The 24,122-nt window shown below is 63.7% G+C and overlaps 4 protein-coding genes across 5 annotated transcripts in view; 1 reads left to right on the top strand and 3 right to left on the bottom strand.

Moving 5' to 3' along the window:
* The window catches only part of ILK (integrin linked kinase), an 81,331-nt gene extending 62,048 nt beyond the window's left edge, over positions 1-19,283 (top strand). The window contains exons 2-14 of one of the 2 annotated variants that reach the window (XM_063127312.1): positions 12,587-12,623; positions 13,509-13,606; positions 15,085-15,250; positions 15,408-15,503; positions 15,772-15,868; positions 16,278-16,361; positions 16,500-16,585; positions 16,948-17,057; positions 17,391-17,518; positions 17,911-18,032; positions 18,140-18,239; positions 18,517-18,647; positions 18,754-19,283. In XM_063127312.1, the coding sequence (XP_062983382.1) occupies positions 13,518-13,606; positions 15,085-15,250; positions 15,408-15,503; positions 15,772-15,868; positions 16,278-16,361; positions 16,500-16,585; positions 16,948-17,057; positions 17,391-17,518; positions 17,911-18,032; positions 18,140-18,239; positions 18,517-18,647; positions 18,754-18,903 (1,359 nt within the window). In that variant the 5' untranslated portion in view covers positions 12,587-12,623; positions 13,509-13,517 and the 3' untranslated portion in view covers positions 18,904-19,283. Of the gene's footprint in view, positions 1-12,531; positions 12,624-13,508; positions 13,607-15,084; positions 15,251-15,407; positions 15,504-15,771; positions 15,869-16,277; positions 16,362-16,499; positions 16,586-16,947; positions 17,058-17,390; positions 17,519-17,910; positions 18,033-18,139; positions 18,240-18,516; positions 18,648-18,753 lie in introns of those variants that run through there. The other variant, XM_063127313.1, reaches the window with a different exon arrangement.
* On the bottom strand, positions 55-6,875 carry LOC134399318 (F-box/WD repeat-containing protein 7-like). Its single transcript, XM_063127319.1, has 13 exons — positions 6,722-6,875; positions 6,355-6,519; positions 5,796-6,083; positions 4,465-4,547; positions 4,171-4,309; positions 3,632-3,766; positions 2,844-2,967; positions 2,620-2,756; positions 1,948-2,061; positions 1,676-1,857; positions 1,339-1,564; positions 1,028-1,238; positions 55-500 (listed from the first exon to the last, which is right to left on the bottom strand). The coding sequence occupies exons 1-13, from the start codon at positions 6,866-6,868 to the stop codon at positions 232-234; spliced, it is 2,220 nt and encodes a 739-aa protein (XP_062983389.1). The 5' UTR covers positions 6,869-6,875; the 3' UTR covers positions 55-231.
* Positions 6,972-11,811, bottom strand: RRP8 (ribosomal RNA processing 8). The gene is made up of 6 exons (XM_063127758.1): positions 11,385-11,811; positions 9,306-9,792; positions 8,984-9,113; positions 8,737-8,843; positions 7,492-7,588; positions 6,972-7,170 (listed from the first exon to the last, which is right to left on the bottom strand). The coding sequence occupies exons 1-6, from the start codon at positions 11,809-11,811 to the stop codon at positions 7,045-7,047; spliced, it is 1,374 nt and encodes a 457-aa protein (XP_062983828.1). The 3' UTR covers positions 6,972-7,044.
* Positions 19,284-20,534: 1,251 nt separating the features above from the next.
* TAF10 (TATA-box binding protein associated factor 10) lies at positions 20,535-21,986 on the bottom strand. Its single transcript, XM_063127887.1, has 5 exons — positions 21,740-21,986; positions 21,427-21,638; positions 21,243-21,307; positions 20,913-21,027; positions 20,535-20,725 (listed from the first exon to the last, which is right to left on the bottom strand). Exons 1-5 carry the CDS (start codon positions 21,909-21,911, stop codon positions 20,636-20,638), a joined length of 654 nt encoding a protein of 217 aa, XP_062983957.1. The 5' UTR covers positions 21,912-21,986; the 3' UTR covers positions 20,535-20,635.
* Between the last annotated feature and the right edge of the window lie 2,136 nt (positions 21,987-24,122).

The raw sequence follows: 24,122 nt of genomic DNA, 5'->3' as shown, positions 1-24,122 counted from the left end.
AGGCGAGGGCGATTCCCTGTGCAAGGTGCACACGCACACAGCCAGAGATGAGTACAGAAATAAAGTGTTCTATTACGAGTGTGTACAAAAGCAGGCCCTGGTGCTCCGCCGGCCGCTCGGGGCCCCACGTGTCCAGCTATAAATAAGGTGCGCCGACAAGCACCCTGCCCCCCACCCCCCACGGGGGCGCCCGGCCTGCAGGCGCCCTCTCACATCACAGACCAGCTCTGCTCACTTCAGGTCCACGTCGAAGTCCAGCACCAGGAGCTTGGTCTCCTCAGTCCCGTTGCGGCTCCCCACGGCACACACCAGCTTGGTGTTGGAGGCGCGAATGCGCCAGACCACCCCCCCGCTGCCCCCACTCTCCAGCGCCACCAGGTTGCGCACAAACTCTCCAGTCTTCAGGTCCCAGAGCTTGACGGTGCCGTCGTCCGAGCTGGTCACCACGAACTTCGAGCTGAACTGGAGGCAGGTGACGGCGCTCTGGTGCTTACTGGGCCCTGCAAGGGGCCGGGGGGGGGGGGGAGGGGAGAAAGGCAGCCATCAATCCCTCCCTCCCTATGGGTGCAAAGTAAGCCAGTCCCATGGGTCTGTGCCTCAGGCCCAGCCACCAACGTGTTCCCGGGGGGGCAGGCGCTACCACTGACTTGGCCCGGAGGGGGGCATCTAGGCATTTCAGCCGCCGCTGCCGGGCCCAGAGGTGAGGGCCGAAGCGATGGACCTCCCTTGGTTCATTCCAAGTGGCTCAGCCCGAAGGGGATTCCAGTCCCATTCCGGAACATGGAGCCGAGGCTTCCAGTGATCCGCTCCAGCCCCAAGACTTCCCTTCTGGGAAGTCCTAGCCCAGCCCAGCACCCTGCTCATTACAAGGCGGCGCTTCAAGCCCTGGATCATTCCTGGGTGTTGAAGGAGCTGCCGCCTCCCGTTGGGCCGCTAGCTCAGTGACTCCGAGGGCAGCGGCAGCAGCAGCCGCTCCCCTGGCAGCAACGCCACAGCAGCAGCACTGCCCCCCCCCGCCCCGGCCCACCTTGCAGCGTCTGCAGGCATTGGCCCGTCTTGATATCCCAGATCTTGACGGTGGAGTCGGCGTTGCCAGAGACCAGGATGTTGTCGCGTAGCTCCATGCCGCTCGTCAGGGACTGGTGCCCCATCAGCGTGTGGAGGCAGTTGCCGCTCTCGGCATCCCACACGCGGATCGAAGTGTCCAGGGAGCCGCTCACGATGTGGGTGCCATCAAACTGCACGACAAGGGGGGGGGGCGGCAGCGGAGGATGAGTGAGTGGCTGCACCAATGGGGGCGCGGAGGAGCAGAGGGCTGGGGGCAGCTGGTGGGCTCACCTGCAGGGAGTAGACCCGGTTGCTGTGGCCTTGCAGGGTGTGGATGCAGCTCTCTGTCTCGGGGTCCCAAACTTTCACCGTGTAGTCGTAGGCGCCGCTCACCACCTTGTGCCCGTCATACTGGACACAGCGCACGGCAGCTACGTGGCCCATGAGCACGTGGAGGCACTGGCCCGTCTCAATGTCCCACAGCCGGAGTGTGGCGTCCCGTGAGCCGCTCACGACCCTGCCAAGGGAAGGGACTGGCCTGAAACCCAGGCCCCGCAGAGCCGGCAGAGGCTCCCTCGAAGGGGCCACACACACCCTGACCCCCCCACGCACACGCACACACACACACCTGGTGCCATGGAGGTGCATGCAGCGCACGGTGGACGTGTGCCCGTAGAGCGTGTGCACGCAGTCGCCCGTGTCGGCGTCCCACACCTTCAGGGTCCGGTCCGTGGAGCCGCTGATCACGATGTTGTCCCTCATCTGCGATGACCAGACCCCGCCTGTGTGCCCGACCAGGGTCTGCACACACTGTGAGGGGGGAGAGAAAGGTGCTCAGCCCCGCGCAGGGAAGACCCTCGGGTACAACCAGCCTGGCACTGAGGCCGAACAGAGACGCACCTCACCAGTCACAGCCGACCAGACCTTGAGCGTGTTGTCATCGGAGCCGCTGACGATGCGATTGCCGCAGAACTGGAGGCACGTGATCACGTGGTCGTCGTGGCCTTTCAGGACCTGAGCACAAAGAGACCGCATGAACGGGCTGGAGCCATTCCCCAACACCAGGGCCCCCCTGCCAGCATGCAGCGGTCAAGGCCCGGCGGCCCAGCTCCGTCTCGGAGTAAGACCAGGGCCAAGAAGCCAGCAGCCGAGGCTTGAGGGTCTCCACCCCACCAACGCTGACAGCAGGGGGGCTGCCGTGCACGCTTCCATCTCCCCAACCTCATTGGCCTGAGGTAGGCAAGGGTGAAGCTTTGCCTCCCTTTCTCCGCCCGTTCCTCACTCGGGTGGCCCCGGGGGCTCCAGAACTTCTCGCCGCCCTCCTCTGCTCTAGCCGTGCAAGGGCGGGTGGGCATCGACTGGCATCTGCACGGAGCGCAGAGGGAGCCGCGTGCTCCCCCAGGGTTGCTGCTCTGCCCGTAGGCTGCACCGCAGCTTCCAAAGGCAGGAAGTTTTTGCGGCCGCTTAGGGACACGTTAACCCGCACAGGTAGTGGCCCTTGATCGGATTGTTCTGACCGCGTGTGCGTGTGTTCAGCAGAGGGCATGGGGGGGGGGAGGCCAATTCCCATACCTTGGGGGGGCGAGCATCCCCACTGCGCCAGTTCATGTCGATCCGGTGCTGCCGCAAGAAGGCCAGTTTCCAGGGGCTGTACATGAAGCCTGGGCTGAGCAGACGGCGCTTGCGCAAACTCAGCGGCTCTTCGATACCTGCAGAAGGCGAGATGTGCCATGGCTGGGCAGGAGCACAAGGGGGCAGCAGCCAGGGGACTGAGGGGGGCAGCGGCCGGGGCTCACCTACGTCACGGCATTTCTCCCGCCAGAGCAGGTTGTCCTCCGCCAAAATGCGCCAGTAGCGACACGTCTGAGCAGCGCGCAGCAGGTCCCGCGGCTCCAGGAAGGAGAGCACGTACAGGGCCAGCTGCAAAGGAAGGGCCAGACACGACTCTCCGTGGCCCGCTCTGCCTGCCTGCCGTGAGCTGCAGGTGGGCGGCCCCTTGGTGGGCCAGGAGCAGCCCCCAGGAGGCCTCCATGCCCACTGGCATTAGGCCGGGGGATCTTTCGAGCGGAGGGAAGCTGGTGCGGTGGCTACACACAGACCCGGCTGGCAGAGGGCCTTGAAAAGCCCGGCTGCACAGACTTCCTCCAGGGTGCTCTGGGCCCCATCCGGTAGCCCTCCTCAGCACTGGAGAGACTTCTCAAAGCAATCCCTTCCCTGCACCGGGTCAGAACGAAGGGCCCGAGGCAGGATACCCCACGGCAGTCCTGGCAGCCTCTTGCCCCATATCCACTGGGGAAAGGGTGGGGGTCTATACTCTCCCTACAATCCCTCAGGCTACACTCAAATGCAAGGAAGCTGCTCCGCTCTGTGGCAGGGCTCCCGTTTGCCCTCCTGGGGCGGCATCTAAGGCCAGTCGAACGTTCGTCTGCCTGGGAGCACAACCGTCAGACGCGACCCTTGGCGACCCTGGATAGCGTCGTGCCTGTTTGCCCCTTTGTTGAAACCTTACACAAAGCCCCCCACACACACCCCACAATTCCGCCTGGGTGCCCCTTATTGACTGCCCCACCCCAGAGAAACTCACCTCTTTAGGCAGAAGCGAAATGAAATCCCGCTGGAATTGGGGCTCAATCACCTGCATCATGTGCTTGATCTGGGGGGGTTCGCAGCGGTCAATGAGTTCGTCCAGGGCCAGCAGTTTCTCTGGGCCGCTCCAGCGCTGAGAGAAAGGTGCATGATGGGAGGGGAAGCCCCAGTCTCAGGCCCACCCACGTAGGGAACACATCTCTGTCCTGCCTGCTGGCCTGACCCAAGTCCACGAGGCAGAGCACAACACCCTAAAAACTCTCACCAACCCACACGCTGTTTTACAACCGGTATTCCAGAAAAAACAAGCAGGCAGCAACCAAATCAAAAGCCCCGCATGGCACACAGCCTGCGGCGTGTGCGCAAGGGCCTCCCGAAACAAGAAGCCTTCGCCCCACGCCAGGCGGCGAACAGTGGCCAGCCCACGGGGGGAGGCAGCAGGGGCCCCAGCTCGGCCTCAAAGCGGAGCCCGGGCAGCCCCACGCAGAGGCACTCCAGCCGGCCGGACAGACGCCCGCACAGCTGCAAGCCACTCACCTGGAACGTGCGGAGCCAGGCCTGCAATTCAGGTGGCGGCGTCACAGGGGGGACGTGGCGACAGCGTGGCTGGCCGGCCTTGGCGTTCCGCAAGTCTCCAAAAGTGGCGGTGGGACTAGCGACGCAGGGACCCAGCACCCTACGGAGGAGGAGGAGGAGACGAATGCATTAAGAGGCAGGGGAAGGGGAAGGGGAAGCCCGCCCGCCCCCGCCTCCGCTGAAGTCGGGTCTGGCTGGAGACTTGCCAGATGGGGCAGGGGGCACGCTGTGGCCACTCCCCCACAAGCTCCTTACCTGCCCCTCTCAGGACCCTTGCAGAGCTTTTTGCCAGGGGACTGGGCTCTGCCATCGAGGCCGTTCTCCGACTTGCGCTTCATCTGCAACGTGAAAAGGCGGCGTGTGTGCAGGAGCCGTGCCAGATGAGAGAACTCTTCAGCTCAGCTGCAAACAGGGCAACACCCTCCGGAACACCCATCGCAACAAGCCCACTTGAGTGGGGTATCTGCACGGTCACACTATGGAATTCGCTACCACAAGCCGCAGCTATGGCCACCCATTTCAATGGCTTTAAAAGGGGGTTGGATAAGACGTCTAGCGATGGCTACTAGCCCTGATGGCTCTGTGCTGCCTCCAGTATCGGCGGAGTCAGTAAGCCTCTGTGCACCAGTTGCTGGGGCACAGGGGCGGGAGGGTGCTGCTGCTTGTGAGCCCCTGGCCGGCGGCTGCCTGGCCCCTGTGGGAGCGGACTGCTGGACTAGATGGAGCCTTGGTCTGATCCAGCCCCAGGGCTCCTCTTATGCTCTTATGGGTAGCCCTCAGCCCTCGTTGCTGGTGCAGCACAGCAACCCCCTGTAAACGGCGTGAAGAACCCACCTTGCGGCCTGGTTCCGAATATGCCTTCAGGGTTGAACTCTGAGACAGCCATCCAGGACTCTCACTTAGCAGAACAAGCAGCAAACTCTTGGGCAGACATCTAGGACCCCCAAATGGACCAGAGCACCCTTTTTATGTGTTAAAGGCACACTCGTGGCCACCTAAAGACCCCTGGCCCACGTAAAGCCGTTATGCTCGGAGCCTGACCTGGCTTATCTGCACCACCGATTGCTCTCAGCGGTGCAGAAAAGACCACAAGAACAAGACGGTTGGATCAAGAACTACGAGGTGCCTGCCTTACCACCCCCACCTCCCAAAAACATACACAGCCCTGCATCGTTGCCACAAACATTTCCGAGGGCAAAGGAAAACGCTGCCACAAGTGCCAGCCAGAACACCCTGTGGCACTGAGGGCCAGCAAATGGGTGGTGGTGGGGGTTCCAAAGGCAATCTAGCTGGGTTCCTCCCCCCACGCAACCTCCTCCTGGGCTGAATGGATGGCCCTGACCAGGCCCTTAAATTGGTGGCCGGAGGCTAAAGCGCCACCTCTCTTCTGGGCTAGAACTGAGGAGATGGAGGATGCTTCATGGCGGGGGGGGGGGGGAGGGGAGCTCAGAGCTGCCTCTTTATGCCCCCCACCCGCCCTGAGCAACGTCTACAAAGATCAGAGCTGCTGCTGGCCAGGTGTTTAGCCAAGCCCAGCTGCTGTCCAGCCTGACCGCCCGCCCGCCCGGGGCGCAGCGCCCCTTCACCTTGGGCCGCGTGTGGTGGATGAGGCCCCCGCCCTCGGTGCGCTCCAGGTAGTCGATCCAGCGCTCGTCCACCGTGTAGTAGAAGTAGACGTCCCCCCCGCTGCCTTCGCCGTCGCTGCTCGCGCTCTCCTCGTCCTCGGAGTCCGGCGGTCCCGGCGGGTGGGAGCTGCCGGGCTCCGGGGCCCCTTCGGCCTCGGCCGAGCCATCCGGCCTCCAGGGGCTGCGGGCAGGCGCTGCGCCAGGGCGACCCGGCTCCGGCTCTTCCTCCTCCTCCTCTTCCTCCGGAGCCTGCGAAGTACGGGGGCGGGCGGGGATGATGGTGGTGGTGGTGGTGGAGGAGGGACGGGGAGACAGGGAGGAGATCCCTGCTGGCGCCCGGCGGGACCCCCTCCCCCGCCCGGGAGGTTCCGGGGCTCGCAAGGGTAGGCGTCGCTGCGTTACGCCCCTCCCCTCCAGCCCTGCCAGGCGGGGCAGCGGTGGCCCCCTCCCTCCCTCCCCCCCGGGCCACAGCTGGGGGCGGGAGGGGCAAACACGCGCGAAGCTGGCCCGGAGCCCCCACCTGTGTGGCGCTGCCCTCCGCAGAGGGGGCGGCGGCAGGGGGGGCGGCGTCGGCGGCGAGGGGGGGCGGCGAGCACGTCACCCGCTGGCTGTTCAGCTCCAGGATCCGGCCCGTGATGCCCTTGACGTGCAGCAGCTCCTCCAGGGAGGCGAAGCCCTTCAGTTCCTGGGATGGGAGGGGGCAGAGTCAGGGAGGGGGCGGGGGCGGGGGGGCAGCCCCCCTCGCCCGCAGGGGAAACGGGGGGCAGCCCCTCTCCCGGAAACAGAAGGGAACCTCGGGGGCGTCGGCGAAGACCACCCCCTCCCGCGCGGCCACGAAAAGCTCCGGAAGAAGCGCCCCCCCACCCCCGGACGCCTGGGTCCCTCACCTCCCTCTTGCGCACGATCCCCCTCGCCCGCCGCCGCCCGATGCCGACCAGCGCCCGCTCCAGCTCCGCCACGCCGGCCCGGTTGATGTCGAGCTTCCCGCCGCCGCCGCCTCCACCGGGCCCCGGCCCGCCCGCAGCCCCCGACATCGCCGCCGACGCCGCCAGTCCGCCCGAGTGCGCCTGCGCCGGCCGCGCGCCGCCTCCCGCTGCCCTCGCCCTGCCCGTAACTACATTTCCCAGCAAGCACTGCTTCAACAACAAACAACTTTATTGGTATGGCGCCACAGAACAGCCCCGCCCCCGAGGCCCCGCCCCGCCCGACGTCATCGCCGCTTGTAGAGGCAGGGCCGGAGCGCCAAGGCCGGCAGGGGCGCCCTCCGCTGCTGCTGCGTCCGGGCCGGAAGCGCCTTGGAGAACTCGAAGGTGTAGAAGTAGCTGCCGGAGACGTCCTGCAGGGAGACAAGGGCGTGCGGAGGGTGAGGAGGGGCGGCCGCCCCCTCTCCTCCTGGGCTGCAGCAAGACACCCAGGGAGGTGGTGGGCTCTCCTCCCACACCAGAGGCCTTCAAGAGGCAGCTGGACAACCCTCTGTCAGGGATGCTTCAGGGTGGATTCCTGCACTGAGCAGGGGGGTTGGACTCGATGGCCTTGGAGGCCCCTTCCAGCTCTGCTATTCTATGATTCTATGGAGATCAGCCCCCTCCCCGCTGGCGGCTCTTCCCATACACTCACGCAGAGACCCACGCAGCGCCTCCTCCTCGCTCTGGCTTACCTTGGAGACGAGCTGGAAGCCCAGCTGGGCCACGGCGCCCACGAAGGCGCGCACGTCCGAGAAGCGGCTGGCCACTTCGGCCACCAGCAGCGTGCCCCTGCAGGCAAAGACAGAGCCAGGAGGGCCACGTTAGAGGCGTGTGGGGCACTGCCCTTCCGCTGGCCGGGGCCTCAGCCCAGGACACCGCCCTGCCCCCCAGAGCCAGGAGGGGGTCTTGGCCAAGTCACTCTCACTCCGCCTCCGCACCACTGTGAAGCCCATGGCAGGACAGCAGGGCAACAGCCCCGGCGGGCCCCAGAAGGCCGAGGCATCTCCCTTGCCCCGTGGGTTTGGCCAGCCCTTTTAAAGGCTCCCGGGTCTATAGCCAAATCCCATAGCTCGTCTCTCGCTCGACTCAAACGGCTGCCAAAACAGAATTTCTCTGGGTGCCCCACAAATGAACTGCCCAACCTAGTTCTAAAGGTGACCGCCATTAACAACACTTAAAGAATAGAAAGAGAACGCTCCACACAATGGGTGCCTGCAGCAGACAGGCGGATGAGGGGGGTTCTCTAGGCCTGCCACCCTCTGCAGAGCAAAAGCAGCAATGCAGCCACATAGCACCGCCCCACTCTGCTGCCCGGGGGCAACACACACACACACACACACACACACCGCCCCGGCTCCTCCCCCCAAAGCCAGCAGTGCTTGGGGCTGAGCTCCTCCCCAACCGCGAAGAGGGCAGGCCGGGAGTGGGGGCACCAGAGGCAGCTGCCCTTTTGCAAAAAAAACTTTGACCTCGTTCACAGCAGCCTCAGCTGCAGGCACAGGGATCCACAACTCCCTGCCAGACACAGGGAGAGGGAGCAGCTCAAAGCGGCCACACCTGGGACCTCCAGGAGCAGCCCTGAGGCTCCCTGGCTGTAGCCCACCAGTGGCAAATTCAATAAAAGAGACCTCCAGGAGAGCTGAAACCTTTAACTCGCTCCATCGACCCACTAAAACAACATGGGAGTGGAGATCTGTTTGAGACTCTGAGAGCCAATGTGGGCCTTCATACTAAGGATGCATTTCTCAGGTATTTTTGTTCACCATTGACAACGTGGACGTTTATTTAGGTGATTTAAAGGCCTGTAGTTAATTATCTAAGTTGCTCAACGGGCCTCATTTTTAACTGAAGTGGCGATGCCCTGATTATCCTAACAGCCGCTCCACCACAGCCATCCCAGTGCCCCAGCCAAAAGGCCCCCCTGTGCATCCAGTTACCCGACTTTCAGTACGCGGCTGGCCTCTTCCAAGATCTCACGCAGGTTCGTGCCCATGAGTGCCAGGCAGAAAACAGCCACATCAACCGATTCAGCTTCCAGGGGTACCTATGCATAGAGAAAACCGTGTGAGAAAGGTCCAGAGAACAGGGGTGGGGGCGACAGCGTGGAACCACCCCATGGATGCTGCAGGATGGCAGGAGCCCAGCCAACAGCATGGGGGATGAGGGCCCTTCCCGCCGGTATACCTGGGCCATGTCGCAGACAATGACTCGGGGGTCCAGGGCCACCAGGTCAAAGCAGTGCACCTTGTTCCGTAGGCTGCGTGCCAACGTGCAGTCACCACAACCAAAGTCGGCCACCACTAGAGTTGCTGGTCTATGGGGGAGAGACGGCGGCAGCAGCAGAATTAGGAGCAGGAACCAGGCCTGAACAGTGAAACGGACTCCCAGCACCCCCCTCCCGCCCCATGGCCACCTGCTGAATGAGCATATACCTACTCCCCAGGACAGCGCGCAAATGCCTAACAGGCCATCGGTGGGGTGTGGGTTCAGAGCCACAGGCTCATACCTGTGGCGGAGGTAGCGCACGAGGCGCTGCACAGGGCTTTCGGGCCAGCGGGCCACCTGCTGGGCAAAGCCCCGGTGATAGATGGCCAAAGCCTCGGGGTCCTCCTGGAAGAGCCGTGCTGCCTCTTGGCTGGAGCACGTGTACAGCTGTTGGTTGATGTAGCGGAAGCGAGCCGAATCGAGCCGTCCCTCCATGCGCAGCCGCAGGACTGCCGCCCGGCTGTCAGGAGCCTCCTTCATCTCGGGGGCCGAGAGGGCCGGGTCTCTCTGGACGCCAGGAGGCCCCTCTGGTGCAAGAGGCGCTGCGGCTGCCAGCTCTGCACCGCCCTTGAACTTGTTCCTCTGCCGCCGCTTGTTTTTTTGGCGGTTTCTCCACTGCTTCCTGGTCAGCAGCGGCTGCTTCGGCTCCTTCTCTGTACTTCCCTCGCTCCCGGCACGCCTGCGTTCGCTGCCGGATACAGGGGCGCCATCTCCAGCTGCTCCTTCACCTGGACAGAGACAGGAAGAGTTTAATAATAATAATAATAATAATAATAATAATAATAATAATAATAAATTTATTTCTTACCCGCCTCTCCACTTTGATTATTATTATTATTATTAATTTATTTATATAGCACCATCAATGTACATGGTGCTGTACAGATTACACAGTAAATAGCAAGACCCTGCCGCATAGGCTTACAATCTAATAAAGTTGTAGTAAACAATAAGGAGGGAAAGAGAATGCAAACAGGCACAGGGAAGTGTAAACAGGCACTGTGTAGGGTGAAGCTAAACAGTATAGAGTCAGAACAAACTCAATTTAAAAGCTATAGGGAACAGAAAGGTTTTTAGCTGAGTTTTGAAAGCTGTGATTGAGTTTGTAATTCTCAAGTGTTCTGGAAGAGCGTTCCAGGCGTAAGGGGGCAGCAGAAGAAAAAGGACAAAGCCGAGTAAGGGAAGTAGAGGTCCTTGGGCAGGCGAGAAGCATGGCATCAGAGGAGCGGAGAGCATGAGCGGGGCAATAGTGTGAGATGAGAGAGGAGAGATAGGCAGGAGCTAGGCCGTGAAAAGCTTTGAAGGTCAACAGGAGAAGTTTGTATTGGATTCTGGAAGTGATCCTGCAGCGAGACAGTTGCACTGGCAGCCAGAGGTTGCCCAAACCATGACCTCTTGGCTGGCATTATCCTCCATGGCCCAGGGATAGGAGTGGCCTTGGGAGCCAAGGGTTCTTGGAAGCCTTATGAAGAAGAGCACTTTGCTAGTTGAAAGTGGCAGCTGGACAGCCCTCTGCCAGGGAGCCTTGAAGGTGAATTCCTGCAGGGGGTAGGACTGGATGGCCTTAGAGGTCCCTTCCAGCTCTATGATTCTGTGCTTCTCTAAGAAAAGATCAGCAGCGTGACCATAGTGGGGCTGAGCAGGGATTCTGCGGCTCTTGTATAGCACCGGAAACACATTAGGGACTTGAAAAGTGTTTGACAAGAGCTGCGGCTGTACCTTTTCCAGTCCCGTCCATGTTCCCTTCTGCGCCCCCTCCCGTTAAACCCACCCACGCGGAGCGCATTTGCTCAGAAGCAGGCTTCCTCTATAGTAAAACTACCTCGAGGACAGAAAGTGGAGGGTATGCATTAACTAAATACATACATCTAGTTAGAACTGCAGCCTTATAACTTAAAAATATATTTTGGAAATAATTGCACAACAAGCAAAGCCTCTAGGGATGGAGAGAGAGAAGTCAAGTACACAAGAACATTCTGTTCTCCTTAATGAAATGTTGCAGCAGCAGCAGGAGGAGGGAGGGTTCTAAAGGGATGGTCTTGCCTACTCCTAGCTCCAGCTAAACAAACGAATTCCTCAATTTTTTGCCACCAGGAGCATCAATGCAAACCGACTCTCTCCCACCCCCTCGCTCTGCTCTCTCCCTGAAAGACCGGACAAAATGCACTGGAGCGGAATGACGGCCAAGCTCCCCGGAGGCTGCACGTGCTCAGGGCCGAGGGCTGCCGTCCCAAGCCGTGTTGCTTCTGAGTCGGGCTGCCCGCACGGGATGGCGGCACGCATCTTCCCACCCCGGGGGGCGCCGCGTTACCAGCCTTGCCTCTTCCCGGCGTTTTCTTCTGCTGCTGCTGCTGCTGGGTCGCGGCTGCTGGGTCCCGCTGCCTGGGCTTCTTCCGCAGCTGCTCCTCCGCCTCCGAGTCCGAAGCGCTGCTGCTGCCGCCGCCGCCGCTGGACGAGCCCCCGCACCACGGACTCGAGCCCTCCAGGCGGCGCAGCGTGGCCAGGAGCCGCCGGCGCCGCTCGCGGCTGTTCCCCGCAGGGCCCTGGAGGGAGGGAGCGAGGCGGGAGAGTGTCAGCCCACGGACGGGGCCGGGTCCCTCTTCCCTCCCCGGGCATGGGGGGGGCGCCGCGCGGCTCACCGGGGGCTGCTGCCGCTGGGGGCGGGGCGGCAGGAGAGCGCCGGCGGGGCCCGGCCCGGCCGCCCCTCCCTCGGGCCCGTCCTCGTTCCACGCGCTCTCCTCGAACATGCCCCCGCGAGGCCGCCTGGCTGGGGGCGCGCAGAGCGAAGCAGCGCCCGCCCGCCCGCTCGCTCGCTCGTTCCCGGCTCCGGCGGCGCGTCCCTGCACCACAGCCGGACGCGGCAGTAAACCGTTCCGCCTGCTCCTCCCGGGGCTCCCCGCGTCCTCTTCAGCGGAGCAGCCCCCGCCGTGCCCTCCGTCGCTCCCGTCCGAGGCAGGCGAGCGGGCGCCGGCCACGGAGGAGGGCGGCCGCGCAGCCCAGCAGGAGCGCCGAGCTGGGTCAGCCTCCCCGCGGCGGGACACGCGGGCCCCGAGGGCGGCGGCACCGGCACCCCCCCCCCCCACACCGCTCCCTCCGCCCTGCTCGCTCGCTCGCTCGCTGGCAAGCCCGGCACGGGAGACGCGGTCCGGCACGGGGCACCTTCTCTCCTCCTCCTCCGCTTCCTCCCTCCGCCGGGCCCCGCCGCCCTCTGCCTCTGGCCGGGGCGGCGGCGAGCGCGCCCCCTAGCGCCCGGAGGCTGCCGCGGCCACCGCGCCTGGAGCCGCACGGGGAATGGTGGCGGGTGGGGGGCCGCTCGCCTGCCTGCTTGAGGGAGGGGCTGCCAGACCCAGCCGAGCCGTCGCTCCTCCCCGCTTGCAGTTCCGCGTGCCTGCGCCAGAGGCCGCTGCTGTCCCCGCCACCGGGTGGGGTGGGGGGAGGCGGGGCGGGGCGGAGCGGAGGGAGGGAGGGGAGGCCGCCAGCGGGAGCCGCCCGAGAGATCATCGGGCGAAGGCGAGCCCAGCCGCGGAGCCACGCACCACCACGACGCGCAGCCCGGACGGTAAGAGTCGCGGGGGAAGGCGGCGGCGGCGGCGGCGACCGGGCAGGGGAGCCGCGCCCTCCCTCCGTGCCTCCGTCCCGCCAGCTCGCGGCGCAGCGCCCGCCGCAGTCACCCCCGGCCCGGCCCGGCCCCAGCGGCGCCCTTGCGCGGCGGCCGGACATCGCTGGCGCTGCCTGCGGAAAGCTGCCCCGCGGGGCTGGGGGCGCCGCCGCCTTCGGGGGGTGCCCATCCGCGGGGCCTCGGGGCGCCCGGCGGCTACTCGCGTTGCAGAGGCGCAGCGGGGAGGCGGCCGCGGAGCCGGCGGAGGAAGGAAGCCGCGGCTGCCGGGAGCGCCCTGCCGAGCGGGGAGGCTCCCGGGGCCGCCTGGCTGCCGCCTCGTCGGGAGGAAGGCTCGGCCGAAGCAGAAGAGCAGCGGCGGAGCCTGATGGTTGCAGAAGGCGAATTGCTCGCCGCGACGGCTGCAGAGCCTGAGCCCCCGACGGGGCGGGCAGGTGGTGTTCGGGCCGGGGCGGCGGTGGTGAGGGTGAGGTTTCTTTCGTGGGATGTGGCGGTGCGCTCCTGCCAGCTGCCCCTCTTTCAAGCGGCTGAGACGAGGGTTCCAGCAGACGAGCCGCGCCGGGCTTGGCGGGGCCCTTGGCACAACCCTTCTTGGCGGGGCGGGGGGGAGTGGAGGCAGCGGCTGCGGCGCCCAGAGAATCTCCAGCCGAGGCCGGGGCCGGCTGGGACTTCCGCGGGGAAGTGGCTTGCCTGGGCCAGCGGAAGGCCGGCTGGCGGGGCCAGAGACAGGGCTGGTGGCAGGAGGGGCTTCCTGTGGGCCCCTCCCTGCTCAGGGGCTGCCTGGAGGGGCCCCCTTCCTCTCCCACCATCCTGCCTCCCTCCCTGCAGGAGCAGAGCATGGACGACATCTTCACGCAGTGCCGGGAAGGCAACGCGGTGGCCGTGCGCCTCTGGCTGGACAACACGGAGAACGACCTCAACCAGGGGTGCGTGCACAGGGAATGACCGCTCCGCTGAAGCAGCCAGATGAGAATTTTGTTTGATTGGGCAGAGAGGCAAGGAGCCTTGGGTGGCCAGTGGGGCGGCCTGGGGGGAGCAGGGGGAGAGCAGGGGTTCTGCCTCTGGGCCTTGACCCATCCTGAGGCTGCCTGGGGTTCTGGGCCAGAGGAGGTGTGTGTGGAGGGGGCATAAAAGCCGAATGTCTCCTCTGGCTGCATGGACAGAAGCGCGTTGCGCCTGCGACTTGAGAGGTCAGAGCTGCACTCTCTTGGGTGCTGTCTAGGCCGCGACTCCAGTTCTGGGCACCACATTTGGACAACAGGTAGCCAAATGGGGGGTGGGCCACTTGGCTTCCCAGCTGGGGGCCAGGAAGCCCAGGGGTGCGACCGGGGTGGGCAACTTGTGGCCCTCTGGATCAGCCTTTCCCAACCTGGTCTGTAACTCACAGCATTCCTGTGCTGGCTGAGGTTGATGGGAACTGAAGCTCACAACATCTGGAGGACAATGGGGGGCTGATCCAGATGTTGGACTATAGCTCATAGAATAGTTGAGCTGTGGGGGAGTTGTGTCACTCCTGCATAGCCGAGGGCAAGGCGAGTTGCAGCGCAAGGGTATCTGGAGGGCCACACGTTGCCCGCCCCTGTTGCGTGAGGGATGGTAGAAAGAGAGAGCCAGGCTGGGCTTTAGGGTTTGGGCTGTGCCGTGCAGAAGGTGGAGCACGCAGGGGTGGGGGGTTGCAGGGAAGAAGATTTTGGTTAACATGAGGGGAAAACTTTTTAGCGGGAGGCCTGGTCGGCAGTAGAAGAGCCTCTCCTTCGGCAGCTGGTGGCTCTCCTTCGCCGGAGGTCTCCGAGCAGGGGGCTGGGTCTGCCCTGAGCAGGGGGGTGGACTAGATGACCTCTGAGGTCTTTTTAAGTTCACGATTCCATGGCCCAGAAACGCTCTGCACGGCACTGGAACCCAAGGTGAGCCCCCCTATTCAGTTCCTTGAGCCGGGATCTGGGAGTGGGAGCCCCCAGTGCCCTCAGGCCCCTTGAAACCCCTAGCAGCTCTCCCGTTGCTGCTGCTGCTGCTGCTGTCCCAAAGAGGGCAGGGCAGAGCAGAGCAGGCCTTTCTAGCCGGGACAGGGGGGTGGGAGGAGGCCGGCCGACCGACCAGCCGGCCGGCCCTTGGCTTGGGGCTCTCCCTGCTTCCTGGCTCAGTTCTCCTTTTAAGGCCGGGCGCTTTCTTTCTCCCTCCTCCCACTCTTGGCTGCAAAGTGAGAACAGGAGGGACGACGGAAGCAGCAGCAGGAGCGGAGGGGGGGGGGGTGGCGGCAGGATTCCTCGGCCTTTTGCCTTGCATTCCAGGCAGCTGCTGCGTGCGGTGTGCCCAAGAGTGAGCAGGCGCCCTTCCGTCCTGCCCCCCAAAGCCCCGTGGACGGGCCCTGCCTGCCCTGAGATGCGCCTCTTCCCCCTCCCTGCAGTGATGACCATGGCTTCAGCCCCCTGCACTGGGCCTGCCGCGAGGGGCGCTCCAGTGTGGTGGACATGCTGGTCATGCGAGGGGCGCGCATCAACGTCATGAACCGGGGGGACGACACGCCTTTGCACCTGGCGGCCAGCCACGGGCACCGTGACATCGTCCAGAAGGTAGGAGGGGGCCAGAGATGCTGCTGCGGACCCAAGCCTTCCTTGACCGGGGCTCCTGCGGCCTCCCCTCCCCCCTGGAGCGTCCCCTGTTGGGAGAGGGGAGATGGCGGGGGGGGCTTCTTCTCCCCAGCTGACCCGCTCCTCTCGCCCCACCCAGCTCCTCCAGTTCAAGGCAGACATCAACGCAGTGAATGAGCACGGGAACACCCCCCTCCACTACGCCTGCTTCTGGGCGCAAGAGCAGGTTGCCGAGGTAAGGGCTGCCAGGACATGGGGGGCGCACTGGGGGAGCGTGGGGTGTGTGTGTTGCAGAGCCCAGCTGCAGCCACGGTTCTCATTGATTTCTTTTGCGTTCACGTATTTTGATGCCGTATTCATACCGATCTCCTCTGCCGCTTGCAAAGCTCAAGCAAATGCAACCGAGGCTCATCTGTAGCGGCCACGCTGGGGACGTGGGTGGGGGATCTATTGCCCTCTGGGAGGCTGAGGAGGGGGTGCCGTCTGCTGCCATCTCCTTGCAGGACCTGGTCACCAGCGGGGCCTTCATCAGCATCTGCAACAAATACGGGGAGACGCCCCTGGACAAGGCCAAGGCGCCCCTGCGGGATGCGCTGAAAGGTGAGCTCCGCTTCCAGCCGCCCCAATCGCTCCGCTCTTGCCAGCCACTGGATGGGGCAGGGGGTGGGGGGCAGAGGGGGCTGTGCAAGAGCAGCAGCAGCCAGTGATGCCCCGAAGAAGAGTGCCTTGGGAATTGCCCCGTTTGCTGCCTCCCCCACTCCCCACCCACCCCAGGCTTTGGAGTCCCTGCATCGCTTGGCTTGGCCCAAAGAGCCTCCTCTCCTGCTTGCCTCCTGCCAACAATGGAAGTGGGGCAGGGCAGGGCTAGGAAACGGGGGCTCAGGGCGGCCTCTGTGTGCCTGGCTTGGGGCTGGGCTGGTGGGTGGAGATGGCTCTGCAGGAGTCCCCCCCCCCACACACACACACCAGCTCCTGCCCTCCAGTCTCCCTGATTTTTTTCTTTCTCCAGAACGCGCAGAGAAGTTAGGCCAGAGCCTGACACGGATCCCATACAAGGACACCTTCTGGAAAGGCACAACACGAACCCGGCCCCGTAAGAGACTGTGCCTGTCCTCAAAGCAAGGCCAAAGAATTGGGAGCTGGGGGTGGAACAGAGTTGGCCTGGGGGCGGTGGGAGGTGGTTGTTTTTGCTGGGGCGTTTTCACCCTGCCCTGATGCTCTCCTTTTCTAGGTAATGGGACTTTAAACAAACTGGCAGGGATCGACTACCGGCAGCTGAGCCTGGGCCACAAACTCAATGAGAACCAATCCGGAGAGGTGGGGCCCCTTCTCCTCCTCTTCCTCCTCCTCCTCCTCTTCTCCTTCTCCTTCTCCTCTTCCCCTTCTCCTACTTCTCTTTCTCCTTCTTTTCCTCCTCCTCCTCCTCCTCCCCTTCTCCTTCTCCTCCTCCTCCTCCTCCTCCCCTTCTCCTTCTCCTCCTCCTCCTCCTCTTCCTCCTCCTCCTTCTCTTCCCCTTCTTCTCCTTCTCCTCTTTCTCCTTCTTTTCCTCCTCCTCCTCCTCCTCCTCCTCCTCCTCTCTCCTTGCCCCCTCCCTCCCCGGCCCCCAAGGTGGTTGGGTGTGGGGCTTCCTGGGAAGACTCGTCCTGCTCCCGCTGACTTTGCTCCTGGCTCCCTTGCAGCTCTGGAAAGGGCGCTGGCAAGGCAACGACATCGTCATCAAGCTGCTCAAAATCCGGGATTGGACGACCCGGAAGAGCCGCGATTTCAACGAGGAATACCCCAAGCTCAGGTGAGGTGTGGGGACCCTGGTCCCGCTAGCCCCTCTCGCCTCCTGGCTGGTGGGGCTCTTCCTGGGCGTGTTTGGCAGAGGGTGGATTTCTTTGTGGGAGGAAGGATGCCGGAACGTGGATTCCTGCACTGAGCAGGGGGTTGCACCGGATGGCCTCCTAGGCTCCTTCCAACTCTACGGCCCTATCCTTTCTGGGGCTACGGTTCTGCCCCACAGAGGGACCACAGGAGGAGATGTGGGCAGGAAAGGGTTGCCAGAGAACTGGGGATGATACATGGAGTGGGTGGGCGGCCAGCCACCCTCTGCTCACCCGTGGGCCTTCTCCCTCTGCAGGATTTTCTCTCACCCCAACGTGCTGCCGGTTCTGGGCGCCTGCCAGTCACCCCCTGCCCCGCACCCCATCGTCATCACCCACTGGATGCCCTACGGCTCCCTTTACAATGTGCTCCACGAAGGCACAAGTGAGTCTCCTCCTGCCCAAGTGAGCCGTCCCCGCCTCAGGCCACGCCCTCCCTCCGCTGGGAACATGGGGGAGAGCCCAGCGCCTGTCCACACACAGCAAGGCCCTGGCCCTTCTGCGCCTGAGCGGTCCCTGGCATTGTGCCATCCTGCTCCTGGAGGTATTTGGGGATGGTCCCGTGCTCCCTCTCCTCCTCCTCCTGGCGTTGGGGGCTGCTCCTCCCCCTGGGCCGTAGGGATTCTGTTCTGAACGCCAGCTTGCTTGTCATCCACGCCCTCCGCGTAGGGCTGAGGGGAAGCGGCAGCAGGAACAGCAGGCCAGTCTCTCCCCCCCCCCCCCCCCGTGGTCACTGCCTGTGCCTGCTCCTCGCTCAGTCTGGCACTCTCCCCGCAGACTTCGTGGTGGACCAGACGCAGGCAGTGAAATTTGCGCTGGACGTGGCGCGGGGCATGGCCTTCCTGCACACCCTGGAGCCCCTCATCCCACGCCACTATCTCAACAGCCGCAGCATCATGGTGAGCAGGCAGGAGCACTGCCTGGCGACGGAGTGGGGGTCCGTGGGGGGCGGGGGGGGGGGGCGGTTGAGGCGCTCAGAGCTCTCCTATCTCCCCTTCTCCAACAGATTGATGAGGACATGACGGCCCGCATCAGCATGGCAGATGTCAAGTTCTCCTTCCAGTGCCCGGGCAGGATGTATGCCCCGGCATGGGTGGCACCAGAGGGTGAGTGAGCATTTCATAGAATCGTAGAAGCGTTGGGAGGGGCCTATAAGGCCATCAAGTCCAACCCACTGTCCTACTGCTGAGATCTGGGGCGGGAGGTGGGCAACCTCCTTGGGCACCCCCATCCTGGCTCCTCGTGAGCAGGTGACTTTCCCTCTCTTGAGCCCAGTGGCAGGAGGAGCCTCTCTCCAAATGGCAGGGGCTGCCCAGGCTCATTTGCACAGAGGGGCCCGTTCCCTTTTGGGTCTCTGTTCCATCCTCCTCCTCCTCCTCCCAGCCCTCCAGAAGAAGGCAGAGGAGATTAACCGGCGCTCAGCTGACATGTGGAGCTTTGCGGTGCTGCTGTGGGAGCTGGTGACGCGGGAGGTGCCTTTCGCTGACCTCTCCAACATGGAAATCGGCATGAAGGTGAGGGGGTGGGGGAAGCAGGGCCGTGGAGCCCCCGCCCCGGTGTCCACCTGCCCCGCTTTGGCTCCGCTGGCGGAGGAGTCAGCACCTCTCGTGTCTCCCCCAGGTCGCCCTGGAGGGGCTGCGGCCCACCATCCCACCAGGCATCTCCCCCCACATCTGCAAGCTGATGAAGATCTGTATGAACGAGGACCCCGCCAAGCGCCCCAAGTTCGATATGATTGTCCCCATCCTTGAAAAGATGCAGGAGAAGTGAGGGTGGGGCCCTGCCTCCCCACGAGCCCCCTGACCTGCCCCAAGTGCCTTTGGGACGTGCTGTTGACAGGAAGTGCCATTGCCTTGCCTGCAGCCGATACGGTACAGATGGAGCCGCCGCCTGCCGCCCCCCGCCTCGGGGCAGGGGCCGCTGTAAGCTGCCTTGGCCTTGAAACTCCCTCCACACCTACGCTGCCTTTAACAGCCCCATGTAACCGCCACTGCTGCCGCGCTCTCCATTCGCTCCTGCGCCGAGGGCCCCCCACCCCCGTGCTCTGGGGCCGCCCACCTCCTGCCTGTGCTACTTTTAATCTTTTCTATGCAGGCCCCCGGCAAAGCCACAGGGCTCAAAATAAAACCCTTGATGATGTTGTTCCTCCAGGAGATGGTGTTTATTGCTGCCTTGGCAGGGGGCGGGGAAGAAGCCAGGGTCCAGCTGCTGTATGGGTTGGGCAGAGGTCCCTTAGCCTGGGAGGAGGCACAACTTGCACCCCCTGCAATTGCGAAAGCAGCCTCCCCCCCCCCCCCCCGGAGGGCCAGGACATGAATCGCTGAGGGCAGCCGCCCTGCGCCCTCCTCTCGTGGGCAGGAACCCTGAACTCTCCTGCCTGGGCTGTCTTTGCTGCCAGCGCCTTTAGCTTTCAGCAGAGCGATTTGAATGTGATTCGTTCCTCACTGGAATTAAAACCAGCTGGTCATCTCAGGGGCCGAACAAGGGGGGGGGGCTTCTTTAGCAAAGGCAGGACAGTGCCCCCCCCTCTGCTGCAAGGCATCACCTGGTGAAAGCCTGCATAACCCCCCCCCCCCGGGACCACAGACCATGATGCCTCCTCCCTTTACATTCCATGGCAGGGATGGAAAGGGTGTCAGCAGCAACCTCCCCCTGCCCTCCACCAGCTACGCTGAGGGGGGGGGGGTGGACATGACTGCTGATGCACTAGCAGCCCCCCCCCCCCCAGCCTGTTCCAGGGCTTGGAAGAGCAAAGAAGCGCAGGACAGTGCACTTCTGCCTGCTTCAGGTGGCAACACCAGCTCCAGGACACCCTTCAGAGCTCTTTCCTGGCCTGGAGCCTGATCCGCATGGAAAGCAATGGCTCATTGAGCTACAGCAGCCTCCCCCGCCCCCTGGGGGGCTCTCCAGATATGTGCCGACTACAAGTCCCAGCTGCCTTGGCCGTGGGGCAGCGGGGGGAGGGGGGGAAGCCGGGAGTTGTCCTCTGATGTGTTCGGAGGGCACCAGCATGAGGAACACCAAGTGCCACAGTCCGCCCCAGGACAGGGGAAGGGACCCACTGGCCGGCCTGACGATGACGAGGGTGGGAGGGAGGACCATCCCCAGGACAGCCCCTTGCTGCTCCCCAAACAAGGCTTGTGGTGGGAGCCAAGGCCCCTGTGCCCGTCCCCCTCCCACCCCTGAAGTGGGCTGAGGCTCTGCCCCGGGGAGAGGCATTTCTTCGACCGCCCGGCACATACTGAAGAGCCAGGTGTTCAGCACGGCCTTCTGGGAACGCCGCGTCTCTCACTGCAAGGCAAGAGGAGCGCCGCGTCTCCCAGCCCTGATCCGGCGTAGCCTGGCAGGAAGCGGATTGCAGCCAGGAGAGAGCACCGAGGGGCCCAAAGAGACAAAGGCGCCCAAGTCAGGAGGTCTTTAATGGCACCTCCACCAACTTCACAAGGGGGGGGGGGGCGCAGAAAAATGCAGTCCAAAAGCACTTCAGAGGCGGGGAAGGGGGTCAGGTGAAGTAGTGGGGCTTCTTCACGTTGATGCCGTACTCGGCCAGGGCCGGGGCCAGATCCTCCATGGTCAACGTGTACTTCTTGTCCTGCAGGAAGGAAGGAAGGAAGGAGGCTCCGGTTGGCTTTGCGCCCGTCCCGACTCCATCCCATGTCTGCAGATAACCGGGGTGGGGTGGGGGTGCGCCCTCAGGCCCCCCATGGGCAGCTCAGAAAGGGCGGGAGCAACAATGCTGCCGGCCCCCCCCAGTCCTCCGCCCCGCCGTGGGGCCCCACCTTGCTCTTGTTGCGGGAGCTGCCAGAGGCTGTTCCCTTCATCTTGCAGTGCTGCAGGGCGTCGTTGGCGATGTCCGAGACGAACTTCTGGGCTGCCAGCGAGATCAGGCGGATGCTGCCATGCAGGAGGGAGGAGGGGAAGAGGTGTCAGAGGGATGCATTGGGTGGGGTGGGAAGGGTGGGCACGGCGCCCTGCATCAGTCCTGGCCCCAAAGCTCAGTGGGGGCTACTAGCTTGGGCCAGGCAGGAAGCCCCGGGGCCATTTCAGGGGGCTCTGCTAGACGTGCGTGGAGCTGGAGGGCCCCGTGGCCGCCCCCCACCCCGACTCACATGCGCGGATCGGAAGCTTCGAAGCCGGCGCGGTTCAGGTAGTAGCCGGTGACGGCGTCCGGGATCTGAAAGCCGGGAAAGCAGGGGCAGAGTCAGTGGCGGCGGCGGCCGGGAAGCCCCGCGTCCGTCCGTCCACTCCCCCACCCCCCGATCCCGGCCCGCCGTGCCCGCGCCCCCCACCCACCGTGGGCGTGTAGTCCTCCAGCTGCAGGAGGAAGTCGACGAGTGGGGCGCTGGAGGCCGCCGTGGCCGGGGAGGCGAGGGCGGCGGGCTTGGTCTCCCCGTTGGCGGCCCCGCCGGGCGGCACGAACACCCCGTTGGGCACCGACGACGACGACGGACCCTCGGCCGGGGCGGCGGCGAGCGCAGACGACGAAGACGAGGCGGCGGCGGGACCTGCACGGGGCGAGGCAGGGAAGGGTTAGGCCGGGGTCCTGGGTCCGGGGCGCCCCCTCCCCTCCTCCCTCCCCCCCCCGCCCCGTCCTCCCGCTCCTCACCGGCTCCTCCTGCCGGCCCGGCTCCGGCTCCCCCCACCACCGCCACCCCGGGGCTGCCCTTGGCGCTGTCTCCGGCGGCGGCAGGGAGAGGCGGGGGCGCGGGGGCCGCGGGGCTGGGGTCGGGCTCCGCGACGCCCCCTCCTCCTCCTCCTCCTCCTCCGGTGGCGCTCATGGGAAGTCCGACCAGCAGCGGCGCCGGCAGCTTGGGCGCACGCGCGGGCTGGCCTGGATGGAGGGGCACTGGCGCTCCCGGAAGTGGCGGGCGGAACCGCGCCGCAGCTTCCTCTCCGCTTGCGCTCTTCGCCCGGAACCCCTAAGAGAGGCGGCCTCGCTCGCAGTCAGCACTTCCGGCTCCCAGCGGCAGCCTCCTTATGCGGGGCAAGGAGAGTGGAGGGCGTCGGAGCCCGCGCGGCTCAGGCAGGCGGGGAGAGCAGAGGAGGCCGGGAGCTGCCGCCCGAGCCCGGCGCCGATGGGCTTCTCTCCCCGGAGCGAGAAAGGGTGGGGCGGAGGAGGAGGAGGAGGAGGAGGGGGAGGGGGCTGCAGACCCCGTGGACGTCCTCGGGGAAATGCTGACGGGCGCAGCGGGGTGGGCAGCCGCGGCCCAGGCTTGCGGCTGCGAGGGTCGCCTGGCCGCGCGCACGTCCCTGCGATCTCTCAGAGAAGAGCCGACAGACGCCGCCGTCATTACAGCAGAGGCTGACAGTCAGCCGCTCCGGCAGTAGGGTCACATCGGATCCGTTTCAGTTGGCGAGTTCCAGTGGCTCGGAAGAGTGAGCAGGGCGGCGTGCCCTCTGGATCCCAGCTCAGGGAGGAGGAGGAGGAGGAGGAGGAGGAGGCGGCGGCGCGGCTAGACAACCACTACAGCATATCGTTAATGCATCTCTCAGGGAGGGGGGCTTTCTTTCCTTCATGGGCAGAGGGAGATATGGCGATAGCAGGGCCACGTCGTGCCATTATAGGGGAAGGGGAGAGAGAGATTGAACACCCATCTTACCTTCCAGTACAGCCCTGCCACCCCAGGGAACCTGGAGAACAGACCAGGCCACCCACAGAACCTCTCCTTGCTCCTGTGTAATGCCAGGTCAGTTAAAAATACACCAGATATCATCTATGACCTCCTTCTAGGTGAGGAGGCCGACCTGGCATGCTTCACAGAGACCTGGCAGGGAGATGACAGTGGCCCAACGTGGGCCCAGGCCCTCCCAGCTGGGTCCTGTGTTAGTGAGCAGGTGAGGGAAAGTGGGCGGTGTGTGTGTGCAGAGTAGTTATGGTCTACAGGGATAATCTAAACCTGACCAGACTTCCAGTCCATGAATTGAATCACATTGAGTGTGTGTACCTGAGTCTAAAGACCAGGGATAGACTGGGGATTCTGTTAGTCTACCGGCCACCCCGCTGCCTAACAGATTCTCTGGCCGAGTCTCGGAGCTGGTGTTAGAGTCGCCTAGGCTGTCCACATCCCATTTGAGACCAGTTTGTCAGGTGCAGCTCAGGAGTTCATGGCTTCCATGACAAACATGGGCCTATCCCAATTGGTCTCTGGACCCACACATTCAGCAGGTCACACCCTCGATGCTGTTTTCAGTTCCAAACAGACAGATCTGTGTGCATAGGTGATAAATACCTCTGTGTTGTCATGGACAGATCATTCTCTGGTCAGGGTTAGTATCGCGGCTACTATCTGCCCCTGCAGGGGTGGCGGACCTATTAAGATGGTCCGCCCTCAAAGGCTGATGGATCCTCTTGGATTCCAGAAAGGCTTAGAGGGTTCTATGGCTGGTATCGTCGACAATCCTGTTGAAGCCCTGGTTAGCAGATGGAATGAAGACCTAACTAGGGCTATCAACGCTATCACCCCCGAACATCCTCTCTGGCCCGTTTCTAACCGGGCACCCTGGTATACAGAAGAACTCGGGGAGCTAAAGTGGGAAGGACGACGACTAGAGCGCCGATGGTGGAAAACTTGACTTATATCCAACAAGACACGACATAGAGAACATCTTCATTCCTATGGGGTGGCAATACGTGCAGTGAAGAAAGCTTTCTTCTCTGCATGCATTGCATCTGCGAATTTGTGTCCAGCAAAACTGTACAGGGTGGTGAGGGGTCTAACACAGACACCTTCTCCCCTGAACCTGACTTTAGAGCTCACGACAGTTCGCTGTGATGCCTTTAACGATCATTTCACAGATAAAATCTCTTGGCTAAGAGTCGACTTAGACGCACTCATTATAGCAGAAGTTGACAATGGAGTGTCCAGCAACTCTGAATAGGATTACACTGGATCAGTTTCAGTTGGTGAGTACCGAGGACGTGGACATGCTGCTTGGACAAGTGAGGAGGACAACTTGCCCTTTCGATCCCTGTCCTTCATGGCTGGTCG

Source organism: Elgaria multicarinata, chromosome 5 (genome assembly GCF_023053635.1).
Source record: "Elgaria multicarinata webbii isolate HBS135686 ecotype San Diego chromosome 5, rElgMul1.1.pri, whole genome shotgun sequence".
NCBI lineage: Eukaryota > Metazoa > Chordata > Lepidosauria > Squamata > Anguidae > Elgaria > Elgaria multicarinata.
The sequence above is the reverse complement of the archived record's forward strand: the minus strand, read 5'-3'. Positions and strand labels throughout refer to the sequence as shown.